The 16122-nt window shown below is 42.2% G+C and overlaps 1 protein-coding gene and 2 non-coding genes across 3 annotated transcripts; all 3 read left to right on the top strand.

The window, feature by feature from the left end:
• The first annotated feature begins 3920 nt into the window (after nt 1-3920).
• TRNAA-AGC (transfer RNA alanine (anticodon AGC)) lies at nt 3921-3993 on the top strand. Its single transcript has one exon. It is a non-coding gene; the product is annotated as a tRNA-Ala (tRNA).
• A 603-nt stretch (nt 3994-4596) lies between these two features.
• On the top strand, nt 4597-4668 carry TRNAH-GUG (transfer RNA histidin (anticodon GUG)). The gene has a single exon. It is a non-coding gene; the product is annotated as a tRNA-His (tRNA).
• Nucleotides 4669-12969: 8301 nt separating this feature from the next.
• On the top strand, nt 12970-15886 carry LOC111268498 (uncharacterized). Its single transcript, XM_086971718.1, has 2 exons — nt 12970-14055; nt 14804-15886. The coding sequence occupies exon 2, from the start codon at nt 15102-15104 to the stop codon at nt 15561-15563; it is 462 nt and encodes a 153-aa protein (XP_086827844.1). The 5' UTR covers nt 12970-14055; nt 14804-15101; the 3' UTR covers nt 15564-15886.
• The last annotated feature ends 236 nt before the right edge of the window (nt 15887-16122 follow it).

Here is a 16122-nt window from a genome sequence, read left to right as displayed (position 1 = left end):
TTACCGGCTTCAGCTTCCTGATGGTGAAAATTTATGCGACCGTAATCCCTAAACGTCTCATGGGGCGGCGCGAATTTTCAGCAAGTGTATAACTACGTATATGAATAGAATGTTTTCGTGACTGGGTGTACATAAGTGCTCTTTATGTCGGAGAGATTATGAAAGCGAGGAGGGTTCAAGGGAACAAAATCTGTGTTTTCCGAATAAAAACCGCGTGGTCTCTAAAAATGCTATTAGACGAAGGGTTAAACATTCAACACATGATTCTGAAGTTTTAAATTAAATTAAAAAATTAAACGTAGAAGCTGATTTATTTATGTGGCACCTGAGACAAAAATAGGTTCACACATAACACACGGTTTATACTGAAGGAGGATATATACATATATAGGGTGGGGCAAAGGACACATGATACTCGTAAGGGTTTTCATTTTACATCTGTTCAAGTAGCGGGTGAGTAATATGTAGTAGTAAACATAAGTGTTAAAAAACACGTAAAGTGTATTCTACTAAATGGTGGGCGCACGTTTTTTCGAACTGTCAGGGGATTTTTGTCCCATCACGTATGTATATCCAGCGGAGTAACTCCGAAACAGAAGACCAAAATACGGCTCTATTTATAAATCGTTCACCACCAATGCTTGCCTTTAAGTATGTCCATGCCTTAAATAACATGCGTAATGTGCGTATCCACAGATATTTCCTCAGGACTCTACACGGCTTCGTGGGCGTGCGTGTGTTTGTGTGTGTGTACGTAACTTAGCTGTTGTGTACCCTATATTCGATAAGTGGTCAGCTTTAGGACGGCATTGCAACTCTTAGTACAACACAGTTCTCTTATATACGTTATGCTTGTTGGACTTTTCATAACAACATGAGTATCTTGAAGAATATACCAGTCAAGGAAAAAAAGCGCTCAGAAACAAAATCAAAGGGCCACTACGGTTATAACAGAGTCCGTCCGAAATAGAGTACATAAAAGCCTTTTTTTCCGTGTCGGGAAGCCTTTGTGTGGTTGCTTTTGCCTAAAGGACATGTGAGCGGCAGTGCGCGCACATGGATACGAATGAATGTAAGTGTCATCGATGAATGGCGCAAGTCTAGGCTGAAATAAGTGGCGCCTGTGCCAGTTGTGCATCTAGGAACCCACAATCACATTAAAAAAAAACACAAATCAGATTTTTAATGGCCTGGAAAAATTACATCCAGTTGCAAGTATGCCATGTAAACAATGTTAGCCAAAATGATGATGGGATCCAGCGCAAAGCGTTCGCACAAAGGAACGCTTCTAACAAATAGAAGAAACGAGAACAATTCTGAGCCTTGTAAGGTTACAAGTGTTTGAATGTTCAATACGCAGTTATATGAGTTTCGTGATATCGCAGTTTATTCATGAAAAGCTTACAGTATGCTTCGAGGTATCGATGTTCGATAGTTTAATTCAGCGTTTTTTGTCGAGCGTGTTTTTTACGAAATACCTTAAAATTTTCTTTTTCTTTTTCTTTTTCCTTGACTACTATGAAAAATAATAATGGAAACAACAAGCGGCTTATCATTTACAACCGCCCAGCTCATTACCTTCACCGTGCGATTCTATAAACAAACAATTACAGTACTATAAATAAATGAAACCAACGTGTCCATAAAATCCAATTGCATAACGACACCCGCCGCGTAACTGCCTTCTATGCAATCAGTTACAAACCAGTCTTAAGCACGTTTGACCATCGTGCTACGGAAGCCGCTTCGAGATACGACATCTCACTAGATTTCTACTAAAACTTAAGCGTTACTATAATCCTTGCTAGCCCGATAACTGAAAAACAACAAACAAGTGTTATCATTGTCGCTGAACGAAACAAATGAAACAACTGTCTTTCTGACTCCCTGGTGAACGAAAAAGTTTTTAGGGCGTTCGCGCAGCGTCAGATCAAAGAGCAGCAGCTCGTAAGCTTTATAATCGTTGGCCGTAACATGCTCGAGGACCGACTCGGGATGGGTCTTGAGCTTTATACAATATTAAAAGACAACTAGCTAGAAATGCCGTGCTTTATATATTTACTAGACGATATTGCATATACCTGTATGTTATGATGCCATGATATGATGATGGCAATGAACGGAACATTTGTTTGTTTTGTCACCTGTGTACTCTGTCGTCGGGACAAAAATTACTCGCAGAATAAGAAAGAGATAGTAGAAGACATTTATTTAAAGCGAGTTTGACCAAATGTAACGATGAACTACGCTTCTATACATGCTGCTGTCAATACGAAGGTAAGATGTGGTGGAATGTACATAGATATATTATGGGAACGAAAAATTGGCCCATACGAAATCCAAATAATTAGTACGTTCTGTATAATATTATTGCCAGGTAGTAAGTTATTCTATTATAGTTGTATTTTTTTGCTATTTATTACAGCAGTCTCAGTATACAATCCTATATTAATTAATATTTTATTTCGATTTTTACTACTGAAGACGTAGTTAAGCTATTTTCGTTTTGCCAACATGGTATTATGTACAATATGATCATTAATTACCTTCATCGTCACTAAACAGGCAGTTTTTAAGCATGCAAAATCACGACGTCATTTTTTGTAGAGACAAACAAATGGAAAAAACATGCAGAATTGTCACGATCATATGTCGTCGCCGAGGAATATAACTTGGATCATCATGGACTTCGATCACTGAATTATTCTTTGCATCTACGACGACAATAGTATATGATAAAGTTGACGAGCCATACAAATAATAACATGCTTTGTGGTAGTGACGTGTCACGTTTTTTAGACCATTTGGTATTGGTTCGTTGTTTTTGACGAGTGGGGAATGAGATACATTGTGAAGTTTCGCCCTCAATCATACGCTTTTGTGATTATATCGTACGTGTTTACAAATCTACATACGAGTCAAATGCGCGTCACAATAAAGAGATCCAATGGACAGAATGTGTACCGCTACAGGGTTCGTATACGATTATATATATATTTGAAACCGGAAGAGAAGTCGAAAAGTGACAAGATGGAAAAATCACTAGAGATGAAGGAAATCAAGAGAACCGAGGGATATGTAAAAGAGCGGTGAATGGTAACCACAAAGCGAATAAGTGGAACTGGCCTCGAAGAAATTGTTTGCTGAATATAATAAATGCGTATCTTTGCGTTATTATATTCAATATATATATATATATATATATATATATATATATATATATATGTATATATATTGGTCTTTATTGCAATCGTGTAGAGTAGAATATTGTTCCAAGGAAAATAGAACGTTTACAAAACTTTCTTTGGTGATTAATGATTAATAGTTTCTATTAAATTTGACCGATTTATTCCTATTTAATTTGGGCGCAAACTCAGCTGAGAAAAGGATACGGAGTCTTTAGTCATCTAAGGTGAGGTGATACGTGCACAATGCGACATAGATGACTGCCCTGAAGTCTTTTTTTGAACACATACCATATCATCCTATGTATCATAATAAATTAGAAAATAATATATAATACATGCGAGAACGATATATGAAAAATATATTTTCAGTTTTCATCACCACTTTCCAAAGTGCAAATGAAACAAAAGTAGACATATCAGAATGTGATTTTTGTCTGTTTTTGAAGTTGCGCCGAACTTTCCCGACAATTCAGACCATGGCAGGCCATTGCTATAGGTAAGCGGATATGCACGTGGCCTATGTACTGTGTTCCAGGGGTGCAGTCCATATAGTAGGCGATATCATCAATTTAGTTCGTTTGGTTGCAAATTTAGTTGTTGAATAATAATGGCAACTACTCTTATTGACGCCGTTTATTTTTTGAGCTATATTATGAATGCTTTGCTTTCTATTTCGTCTCCTAAAGAATTTTAGCTGATACCATTTCGATATTCTGAGCTATCGTTACCTGAGGGGGTGTAGCTCAGATGGTAGAGCGCTCGCTTAGCATGCGAGAGGTACGGGGATCGATACCCCGCACCTCCAATCACTTTTTCTACAACAATTTTCAATTGTTTATCAAAACTTTTTTTTTTACATTCGTTGTACGAACATAAGCAGCAAACTGTGTATACAACCAGAGAAATTAATTGTATGCATAAACACGTTGCATAATAATGCCACAGGTTATATTAGAGGGTCGCATATGTATCGGGGTCAACAAAGAAGGCTTTGTGTGTAACGCCAAAAAAAACTCTGTATTTAAAATTAGATATGAATTTGGCCTGATTGTCTATAACGATCGTGCTGGGAATTCAAGTTGTGTCGCTTTTTATTAATATTAAATCGGTCATTATATATATATATATAAATATATATAAGGCTGTTACAAAATCATTGCCAGTATACTATGGAACATATGAAAGAACAAATAAACCCAACAGTTCTTATCAATTTGTCTGTCTTCAGTTTCTAATCAGCACACCTTAAATTTGCTACCTACGCAAATTCTTTGTCACAATCTTCATTCCTGCACCGATCGTCGCCCTATGTACTAGTTCTAATCTGGCTAGGGACATGCAAATTGTTATTACTTCACTGTTTTTGACAACGACGAGGAACTGTCGTGCTCTGATCACGTAGTGTGTAGCCGTGATCGTATAGTGGTTAGTACCTTGCGTTGTGGCCGCAATAACCCAGGTTCGAATCCTGGTCACGGCAGCTACTTTTTGATCCAGCCAATCTGGTTTCTATTTAAGGAATAGCATGCGTGCGCACAACGCCGGAACCCGTATTGATGTCTGCTATAACTGATCAGTGGTGAGTTGTCCTGCTGAAACGGCCTAGATAGATACTTACGCAGTTCGCTCGATTTTAACTGTTGCCACGCCATGATTCGACTGATGCAGACGCATAGCTTCATGGCTTCAGTCACATGGCTTCATTGCGTTGCACAGGTGCACCGTGAATGCGGAATAGCATCAGCCGATGATACAGAGTAGGTGATAACAGGCACCTCACCATAAGAACGTTGTTGCGAACAGCATATTTGTTTAACGCACTTCGCGTTCTTTGTTTTTCTCTCTACGTGACGGGTAAACAATTCACCATCGATACCATTCGTTAATATACCTGGTTAGGTAGTCGTTGTAACTATTAGGTACCATTAATTGGTAATACTAAAAGTACTATATATATACATGTATATAAAGACACAGGAACCAATCAACATCTTACTCTAAGCAGACCACAGAGGATCTACTATAAAATTGCTCTCATTAACTGTTTTTCCGTATGTGTCACGAGATAAATGCTACGTAAACAAACGCTTTTTTATGTGACATAACATTATGATTGTTGATCTGACTCCAACATCGGCAGCATTCGAGTCCAACTAACACATTTACGCATATTTAACTCTTGGCTATCAGTGAGCATCAGAGAGGCATTAATGGATATCTAAAGTTTATGGTAATAGTTACTTTATTTCATATAGAATATTTCATATAGAATACCCACCTGCCGGCTACTTTGCTAGATACCTACGTTAAGTCGGAGATATTGGAGCATCGGTTTTAACTAATATAAGGTAAGGTTCTCTCTTAGAACAGAAAGCAAACTCTGAATTTCAAGGGAGAAATGCAAAAAAAAAAAACAAAAAAAAAAAAAAAAGAGTGATTTCTTTTCGTTAGCCGTTCGACTAAACACGCTAAGTAAGTGATAGTCCCGAGAGCGTTTATGTACAGGAAAAATCTTCATTAGCTACTTAGGAAATGACCATTTTGTAGTTTCAATGTTTATAACTTTAGAAACCAGCAATGCTCTTAATTTCTTCGTGTGATTGGGTTTGCCTACGAATGCTATTCTGGAGAGTAGTCATCTACTGTACGAACCTACTTATTCATAGAAATCTCACTGCAACGCGTTACAAAGGTCCATCTAAAGATTAATTAGCCATTTTGCCACATAGAACTAAATGTTTTGTGTCAAATCTATTCACACTTTGTCATTTCACTAAATGTAAGCTCCTACAGAGAAATCTATTACTAGATTATGTTCGAGCGTAAAAGCGAGAAGCTATACAATATTAACGAATAGACCTATGTTTTTCTTCTATTTCGATTATTAACAGTACGTTGTGGCGCTTACCAACGATGATTTTTTTAAGTACCTCTTGCGTTTTCGCAGCGATGCAAAATTACCAATTACTCATTATTCAGCTTTTGTCTGACACGCGTTTCACAATTGTAACACCGATGACTAGTCAGCGCACTAAATCTAGACCAAAGGCCAGGTTGTCGTAAGTTCTCCTAGGAACTGTTATGGATCGCCAGTTCAAACCCGCCATTCGACTATAGTAAACACAATATGTATAGCTCGTATCAGTTTATGCATCAGACCCTGACCGACAAGCGCACGTCTTCATTTGCCAATTTTAGAGGCCACTGCTGTTTGAGCATGTCAAGCAAGGATTATGCGTGTCATTTGCGGAGTCTTTCTACTGTGCTCAGTACAACAATTGAACAGTAAAGCCGCACCCTGTAATGGCCACTACGTTCAAATGAGACGATTTTAGCCGTCCTAATCTATCGTACTTGTAAGCTTATTAAGAACAAATGTTCGCTAAGTAATAAAACCGAACCTTGACTTTTTTCCTTATGCCGTTCTGGTATTGCGTCAGCGATCGCTGATTGATGCGTGTCAAATCTATATCCGTCCGATCTCGATTCAACAAAAAGCTTGCCTGCCAACTCAAACCAAACTTGAAGCGAAAATAGAAAGACTGATGGAATCAACGTGACTGGCACGGAGAATAATTTGCGAATTGCATGTCTTCATCACCATTTTCACTATCAGGAGGCGTGACCAATTCAAAAGGCTTTGCGGTCTTTCTTCATTTTTAAATAGCCACTTCCCGCACCAACCAGGCTAAACATGCTTCAATCTACGGACGAATTCTGCACAAATAGCGAACATTGGTAGTATACAAAGACAGCAGCATTAAAAGTCATATTCGTTACAAGAGAACTCAGAGGCCTCTGCATGTCGATCGGTGCTCCTGCTATTCACCAGATCCACAAACTCGGCTCGGGAAATATATCTTACTTGGCGGTATTTGTTTACTTGATTCTATCTAACGGAACCAGAACGAAAACTATCCAATGCTTTTTCCAGTACATTTTTATGTTCTACACAATTCTACAAAATGACACCTGAGAGAAAAAGGAAACGCAGTGCACAGTTCTGAGCAAACATCTGGCGGTCTACTTGCACCGTGTTCTTCCGATAGGGTTTTTTGTCCGTTACCCATATTTGGTCGTTCTGTTATTTTTGTGTGTAATTTAACAGTCCTGCTGCGGTTTATCATGCTGCCTGATTCCCGGATGGCCGTTTTTTGCCGCACGTTGTTTCAGAATCGCAGTAGCATGGCTAACTGCAGAACCAGAAGACATCGAGCAGTCTGATTCTTGAAGGCTCGTCTATTCTCGTCCGAATCGGTTCATCCCATCTCGGTAGCAGTCACAGAAACGGCGAGACCACTGCGCTAGCGATTGCCCCACGTCCAGTTAGAGTAGTAGTTGTAGTTATCACGGTAATTGCGGCTGAGCTCAGAAGTCTCTACCTTGCAGGTATGTATCGGTAAAGTTCCAGAGAAGAAAAGGCTTATGTTCATCTCTCCGTGCAACTATCGATCGAACCTTTCCGGCGTATCTCCTCCGTCCACAGGCCTTGTATAACGGCGTTTCTGTCCACCCTTTTTGGATCGTTTTCACCCGACTTCTGGAACTGGACGGTGACGATCAAACGACAACAAAAACAGCGTTAACGTGCCATAAAGGTGAGCTGGATAGTGAAGAGTTTAACTAGAAGAGCCTGGTACGCCTCTGGGTTTGTTCATTCCTTACCGGCAGCACGTTACATACAGCACTTGGAAGTTTCGAGTAAAATATACTGCAGCAACAAAAATATCAACTCTCGTCATGACAAACTCTCTTTGTCACCCGCCACCGCTGCGTTGGTGGCAGCCGATTTGGACATCGATGTTGGAATAGAATCACAAGTGCTGACGAGGTCAATGAGAGAATCCGCAACAACGCGATTCAATAGATCATTAGAATGAAAATGACAGCCAGCATAAGCAGTCAGAGGAGAATCGAAATTTAATGATCGATGCGATACGAAAAGGGTTTGCACTTTGGAACCTGGAACACTACAGCTGAACAAGACTATGGGAATGGAGGTCGACTGACTGAGCTCTTTGGAGACGCTTGCGCGAATGAGACGGCGAACATCATCACCAGCGTCACCGGTGGCGGCATTCGAAGCAACGGCATTGCGGATCGCCTTGGCCGTCCCTTGTGTGCCTAATTGGCTAGGCTGTAATGTCCGAAACGTTGGTGCGGATCGTTACTGCGATGTCAACTGACCCCCTATCCGAGCAGAAACACTCGTGGATTGCCCCAGGGATTCCAATAGGGATATATGCATATCATGCCAGATCCAGATCAGCCAGTTTATAGATCGAGGGAAGCTTCTTTCAGATTGGCGTGATGGGCTCTATATACCGTTGCGAATAAGAACAAAAAGCTATGAAATACGTGTTAAAACAGCCAAAAGGAATGTATCTTGCAGGCCACAATTGTCGCTCCATTCCACTAGTGTTCTGTATAGTACTATTACGATGTGAATATTGCTTTTTATTTACTGCTGGGTGTCTATGGCAGAGAGTACGGAACCGGATCTTTGCGTTATATTATAGCATAAATTTGTTAGCTTGTATGATTAGTTATTATATATATTATATATTAGATAAATGCTTAGATATGTTAATAATTGTCTGGCATCAAGGAGAAAATTAATTAATCATTGAAGATGATACTATTACTACACTGGCTAGTGATTAATGACTGGCCCTCTAAGGGTTTACTATATCTACAGGCATCTGCATGCATCGTTTGCACGTATTGGCCGGGAGTTTATTAAAGGCAAATCTATAATACATTATTGGAATCTCTGTATGTTCTTTGTGGCTGTCATAGTATTCGAAAAAGGAGATTACGCTTGTCTAAGATATAATATAATAATCCCCATGGTGTGACGCCACAATCCTGTCGCAGCTTTTGTAGCCGTCTAAAGCAATGATTGACAATAGTGTCGTACGTAAAAGTCGAAACATTTATCCCTAGATGTGTTATTTTGCAACAGTTAGCCACCCTTGCATTATCCATATTTCAGGGGAAGAAAACTATTTCCACTGAGCTTAAAATCCACATGTGAGCTTTATTTCCTGCGTGCAATATACCATATTTAGGCACAAACAACTTAATACATGTCCTTATTGCACGTCTATATACGAACTCCTTGTTTCCTACGATCAAAGCCATCTCATTAGACTATGATATACGTAAAAATCAACACGTATCCAAAGCGCACATCTAATTTTGTCGTTTTAAAAGCAGCTGTAGCAACGTTCAACGATAGGTACACAAGCCCCTATTCGAAAACTTTTCTATTTTCCTGATCTATCTTGCTAAATATCTCGGTGTTGTCATTTTTTCCTATTAGCAGTTGTTTCAACTCCGTACTCCTGTCCTCCGTCCCAATAGGATCAAATAGCATTTGGTTATGATGCATTCCTGTTTTCCCTCTTATCTTTTATATCGTACATTTCGCCTGCTTCTAAACACCTAGTTCACCATTTCTCTGCGGTCAGTTCTGTGTCATTTTTCCAGTTGTGTTACATTATACATTATATTTCTGACCAAACATATTCGTATACGTACACAGCACAATGTTTTAGCCTGGCTATAGCAAACGGAAGGCCTTAACTCATCCATGAGTCATCTGCAAAGACATAAAAAGAAGGATAGATGGAGAGAAAAGCTTTGCGGGATGAAAAAGAGGTACCTTCACTCAGTCACTGCCCCTTACGTCTCGTATGATTGTAATCGTCGCGCGCGTTCGCCGTATCTTACCGGACGCGCAGCTCTGTTTCGGCACCAGCTAGCTAACCGATAATTTTTTACGGTGAACAATACCAGCTGCTGCCGATCTGACGGTGAGATAAGCGCTATGCCTTGATTTTCCGAAAAGATTATGGCAAAAGACTGATTCGAATTGGGCTACGGACGGCTAGAAAAGGGCCACTACGTGTTTTTCAGAGTTTGTCTATACCTGTGTTTTTCTTCTGGCTGCCGAGATGGTGCAGTGGTAACGTGGCAGTGAACCACTATGTTGCCTATTAAACTTAAAGATATGTACGGTGGTTTAGGTTTGAAACCGGACGTAGACGCGCCTTGGTTCGTGTTGATAGGAGCTAAATCTGAAACAATACCTAATAGCATGAAATGTAAAACCCGAAAAATGCCTTTACCGTGATAGGCAGCTACAGTGCACAGCATGTCGTTGAGATAGAACGCAAGAGAGTACCAAGATATAGTCTATCATCCAGTTACGGATAAACTGTATAACAAACGAATTTCTATGTTAAGAATTTTACGTCTGGTACTGCCATTAAGCATTCCATCAGACCGACGGCTGGCTCCCAGCAAACGAACCTATACATTAGCAATATTAACCCCAACTGTCAATTTTTGAAAACTCATTGGCTATTTATCTCTGCCGTAAGCTTAAAAATAGATACAGCCAGTAACCTCATTGAGTCATTGATTTCCGCGTTGTTCTATATTAATTAACTGTGATGTCAGATCCTTACGGTGCAGTCTACTATAAGAAATGTTTGCGTGCGAAAGATTCTAGATTTGCTTATACTCAGCCGATTTTTCGTAGTGTACTAGTGCAGTGTAATATTGATATTTTTTACTATACGAGGATAATTAAGGTACAAACGCTAAGTGTTCTTCCAACCAATTATACAAAAAGTGGGCACAACATGACTTCCTCAAATACCGATTTTTTAATCGTACATAACACGTGCCCGTCTCCAGTTCATACTACCTCTACGGGCGGAGTGTGCGAATGTGCCTTCAGGGGGTCGTGTTGTGGGTCATTAGGGTCTTATGTTATTATTTCCTGAGTTATTCATAGATATCAGTCTGTTGATTTATGGCACATAGACACGCATCCCCAAGATACATACGTAAAATCATGTGAGCTTGTTATTTGCTGCTAAGTTACGTTACAAATAACTTAGAATGAATCAACGAAGCGTGACGATAATGATGTGGGTAATGCCCTGGAAAATTCCGCAGAAAAATACCCGAGCTCATTGCGACGTTTACTTTTTACGCCTCTTTGACCACCTAAAGTTGAGTCCCTATGGATATCTGCGCGTCCAGTGAATATCTATATACAGTATAAATATTCATTGAACGGCGCACCGGCTAATGCCACCACACATTGATCCGATGCTCAGCTATTATTACTTCTGCGCATTTGTTTCCTACAGCCAATGACGAACAGACGACCCTAACCAATATATAGAAATGACTAGTCGCGTCAGCTTACACGAATCCTACCGCGGACCTACCGCGTAAGCGCTGTCGAACCTACGACGCGTGTGTTCTACCAACGGCGGTGGCGCCAGCTACTGTCGCTTTTACTTAAATCGATGCCGATTCTTCTGGTGGGTTCTATTGCTTTCTTCGTTTTGCGTTTCGGGTTCGAATTTGGTTCTGCGCGAAAGACCCTGACAAGTACCACTTGAGAAAGCTCCATATACCCGCAACAGATTGTTATTGGCTATTATTAAGCAGTGAGGCATTCCGGTCCAGAGTTATACACGCAGATACACATAAAGGTTATATATTTCTGCCTAGATGTCTTTGTCTATGTACATACAACATGCAATCACGTATGTTCACGAACCGCGCTGCTAGGCAAAGCCGCGTCTCAAACAGTTTTCCACATGCAGCGTGTCGGGGCGACCCCCTGGCGGCGGCGAACGACCACTGCAACAACAACAACAACGGCGACGACAAATAACCGAGAGCAAGCGCGGGACGCGCAACCCCCAATCTGCTACCCCATGTCCCGACGAACTCTAACGATTTAGTCCCCTCTTTCTTCGTGTTCAGGCTCTGCCATCGATATTCTAGCGCCCGCATGCTGCTGTTGGGATTATCGCTCCGTTGGCTGCTTTTCGTACATGGCCGCACTCCGCTGGCGGCGGGTTCGGCAGCATCGAGTAAGCGCGGCACCAACGAACCCTCTTCAAGCTGAAAATGTTCAACTGGGCGCTACCGGCAGCGATGGGGGTAGGGTTGACGGATGCCGCGTTTTTGAACTGGTAGCTCTTTTTGCTGATGCTCTTCAGGATTATTGCTTTAGGACTGCTGCCGACCGGCTACAGCATCAAGCCAGGTTTCCCGCGCCACAGGCCTGATAAACCGAAAAGGACCTCTAGCTGCTACGACGCGCTTCTGGCGTCCGCCGCCTGGTGCCTGTCGTCTCTAAGGCGGTGGTTAGTTGTGGCGTCGTCGGAAGAAGGACGCCGGCATCGTTCGACACGGCGGAAAACGGCCGATAATGGTGCTGCGCACGGTGTTCGTAGCGTCTGTGCTGCGCGTGGTGGTCGACCGATAACAGTAGCAGCAGCAGCAGCAGCAGCAGCAGCAGCAGCAGCAGCAGCAGCAGCAGCAGCAGCAGCAGCAGGCGAGTAGTCGACAAGCATCGAACCAACGCTGTGGTCGAATGCCGACAAGAAAATCATGTGATGACTGTATGATTGGACCCGTCATACTGTCGTCACCGCTAGCCTGCAATTCACTGGTTGGATCCATGAACGTTCGAAACCGCTAAACGGCAACCTCACCCTGACTCGGATCCGAGCAACCAAAAAGACCTAGCTGATTCACTAACTGGCTCACTTGAGCAAGGCCCGTGCGTGTCGGAGCCGCCTGCACAGTTCAAACCTCGGAAACCAGCCGGTTCGCAGGCTGTACACAGCGAATCTGCTTGTCGCTCCGCCGCACCGAGGCTTCGGCGGCCCGTGGCGCCGTAAACGCGACTAGCATTTTTAGGAACGGATCCAAAAACACAATTGCTAGATTCAAACGGAAAAGTTTCGGCGCGGCGGGACAACGACGCGAGGTGACGGAGAGGTTCGTTCAAGAACGCAACGAGGAAGGCAGGGGGTTTGGGGGGAGGGTATGGCTAACAACATCGACGAATATCTCTAACTCCGATCGGATCGGAGCTGCCGGAGCCTTGCTAGGTTGCGGCTGCTGCTGCCGCTGCTGGGGGTTCAGATCTTAGCCGTACTGGCGCCGGCTCGCAGTCGGTCGGTCGGTCGGTCGGTTACCACAGAAGCGAAGATATAGGAAGAAGAAAAAGAAAAGAGAAAGGACGATCCTTTGGTGCGGCCAGGTTTTCGGCCGAGAGTCGCGTCCACCGCCGTCCATCGGCGAACCCCGACCCAAAGAAATAAGTATAGAGAAACAGTGGTTGGAGCGGCGGCTGTAGCAATAGCAAAAGCGGCAGCAAAGATTCTGCCAGCAGCGGTAGACGAAGCTCCGACGAAACAGAACTCTCCCCCCAGCCAATGCTATGTTGCTGGTATAGCTGGTGGTGATCAGAGGGGTTCTCGCCAGCCCCTGGACCAGTCGCCCCGGGGGCAGAACCACCGCGGTCAGAAGAACAGCTAGAAAAAGTTTAGAGTGTAGTTGCTTCGGCATCAGTAGTAGACAACCAGCGCGCCGCGTCAAGTTTCCGAAATTTGTTTCGGCATGCCGACAAGAGTTAGCCATTTGAAGCGATGCTTAAACCGTTCGTAAAGTTCGAAGCTTGTAGCAGTGTGCCGTATTTACCGTGTAATTCCACCTGTGGCCGTTAAAGTACTAGCAGTCATCCTCTAGAAGTGACGCGGTTTTTCAGTGAAGTTGGTACACGTTAGCAGTAGCCACTACTTTCCGCGTCCGCCTGCAGTGGCCAGCTTATGAACTGATTGACAGTGCTACGGTTATTTTTCAACTGTGTTACGTGCATCGTTTGCGTGGCGTGCTTTTGTTCCACCATCGCGGCAATGGCCCGTTACCGAAGCGTCGAATGTTTACCTTCTCCTCTCTCGTCGTTACTGCCTGAATACCAGCGTGCTTCAATGACAAGCGCCTTTGATACAAAAAAGACAACCGTCATCGTTAACAAAAGGCAATCCCAGCCAGTAACATAACTTTTTAAGCTAGTTGTCAACAGTAAAAAGTGATGATTTCATAAACACATTCCCACCGAACGCGCTAAATGCCTTCTTAGCTCGTTGTACGCACAACGCTGCTCAGAGAAAATTCCGGTGGTAAACGCTGACGTATATATGTATGGCTTCGTTTTTGGGTGCCTCAAATTTGTGCATCTGTCCATCACCTCCATACTTGATGCTTACCTTTGACCGTCGCTTGTTAAGTAGAGCGAAGTTACTTAGTGAGTCCGATTCAAGCGGCTGCTTAAACATCATCCGATCGCATCAAATGCCTCCTGTGAAAAACTAATGTTTACGCGAATGATTTTCTATTTTATAAATAAGCATAAGGATACAACCCATTTCGCAAAAATAAAGTATATTAACATGTAACTTAGTTATTTATGAAATACTTTCAAAATAATGTCTACGAAAGTCGAAATAGGGACATCAAAACAATATCTTGAAAGGACTTTCTGCAGGGTGGAATTGTTATAAGAAAAAAAAAATTACTATAATTCCTATTTCAAATAGGAGCAAATCATGTCTACCTGCTAATATGGCAAAGAATAATCTTGTTTGGGATAGATGTTAATGTCAATATAGATAGTGGCGTACGACGTTGCTGATTTTAGTAAACAGGATGCTGAACACAATGTAGACCACAGTCGTTGGTTAGGGGAATCCACATAAATAAATGCCTAATCAGACATGTTTTTCCAGGCGACCGGTCCGCAAATCTGCTGAAGTTCAAAATGCGCCGACCATTTAATCAGCTCTGGAACTCAACAAGCTCTTCGAAACAGTTATTCACACAGATATTGTTCTAATAAACTTACAAAACAGTCTTGAATATATACCACTTAACTATTTTCATTTTGCATCATCGCTGCGTGATCCATATTACTGCCCACTATTACGTCACTATTTGAAATGAATTTTCCGGCACCCCAGTTTCCTAAACTAATCTCTTACCTTTCGTTCTCTTGCAGGTCGTTCTCGCAAATCAAAAAAATCAAAAATGTTGCTCAACACCGACGTCAACGACAATGATAACAACAACCAAATTACCCCGTGCGAAGCGGCTGGCCAGCAGCTTCACCGACCCCACGAATGCCCTCTGTGTCATAAAGGTTTTACCCGCTCCAATCATTTAGCAGATCACGTGCGCCGGCACACTGGCGAACGGCCCTATCCATGTTCTTACTGTCAGAAAAAGTTTGCTACGAAAAGTCACCGACGCGAACACGAACGAACTCACGTCGGGGGCAAACTTGAATGCCACCTGTGCCCTTCGAGATTCACCCGACGGCGCCAGGCTTTACAGCACCTGCGGGGCCATGGAATCGACACGGCCTTGCTTGAGACTAATATCAATATTTGGCCTATGCGGATGAATGGCACGATCCCGACCGATCAATTAAGCCCCGAATCTCCACCAACGCCGGAACCTGAACAGCCAAGCACGACAAGCTGCGTTTAGAGAAAGTTTACAATGGAACATGTGAGATGAAGAACGTAGAAGTTTTGAAAAGTAACTGAAAGAAATCGACATTGGCCAAAGAGCGCACCATTGAAATGTTCGGAAAAATGTTGCTGTATGATGTATGTTTTTACGATACGATGTCTTGTTACCAAAAGGAGGAACTCAGGTTCATACGTTTTATTGCTACGGTTTACTGATAGTAACTTTACCATTAATCCATTTTCTGATGTTACAATCGTTTTATCACCGCAATACTCATTTTTTTTTTATGTCAAACATAACTTCCTACCTTTTACTATTTAAACTGAAAATAAGGGACAGATTTAGTAATTTTTAATTAATGTGCATGCCTTAGAAAATATTGCTCAAATGATGCCTTCAATGATGAATTTACACCATATTGCTCAAGCTTGGGTGTGATGAAGTAAGTGCCTTTTATCATGTGTGGCAAATGGCGTTAATCAAACGAAAAACTCATGCGGATGCCGGTGGGTGCTTACGCAACGAATCCGCCGTCGACATCTTGCTCACATAAAAGATAAGCCGTGCAAACTCT

Source organism: Varroa jacobsoni, unplaced genomic scaffold, assembly GCF_002532875.2.
Source record: "Varroa jacobsoni isolate VJ856 unplaced genomic scaffold, vjacob_1.0 scaffold_1294, whole genome shotgun sequence".
In the NCBI taxonomy this organism is placed as follows: Eukaryota; Metazoa; Arthropoda; class Arachnida; order Mesostigmata; family Varroidae; genus Varroa; species Varroa jacobsoni.
The sequence above is the reverse complement of the archived record's forward strand: the minus strand, read 5'-3'. Positions and strand labels throughout refer to the sequence as shown.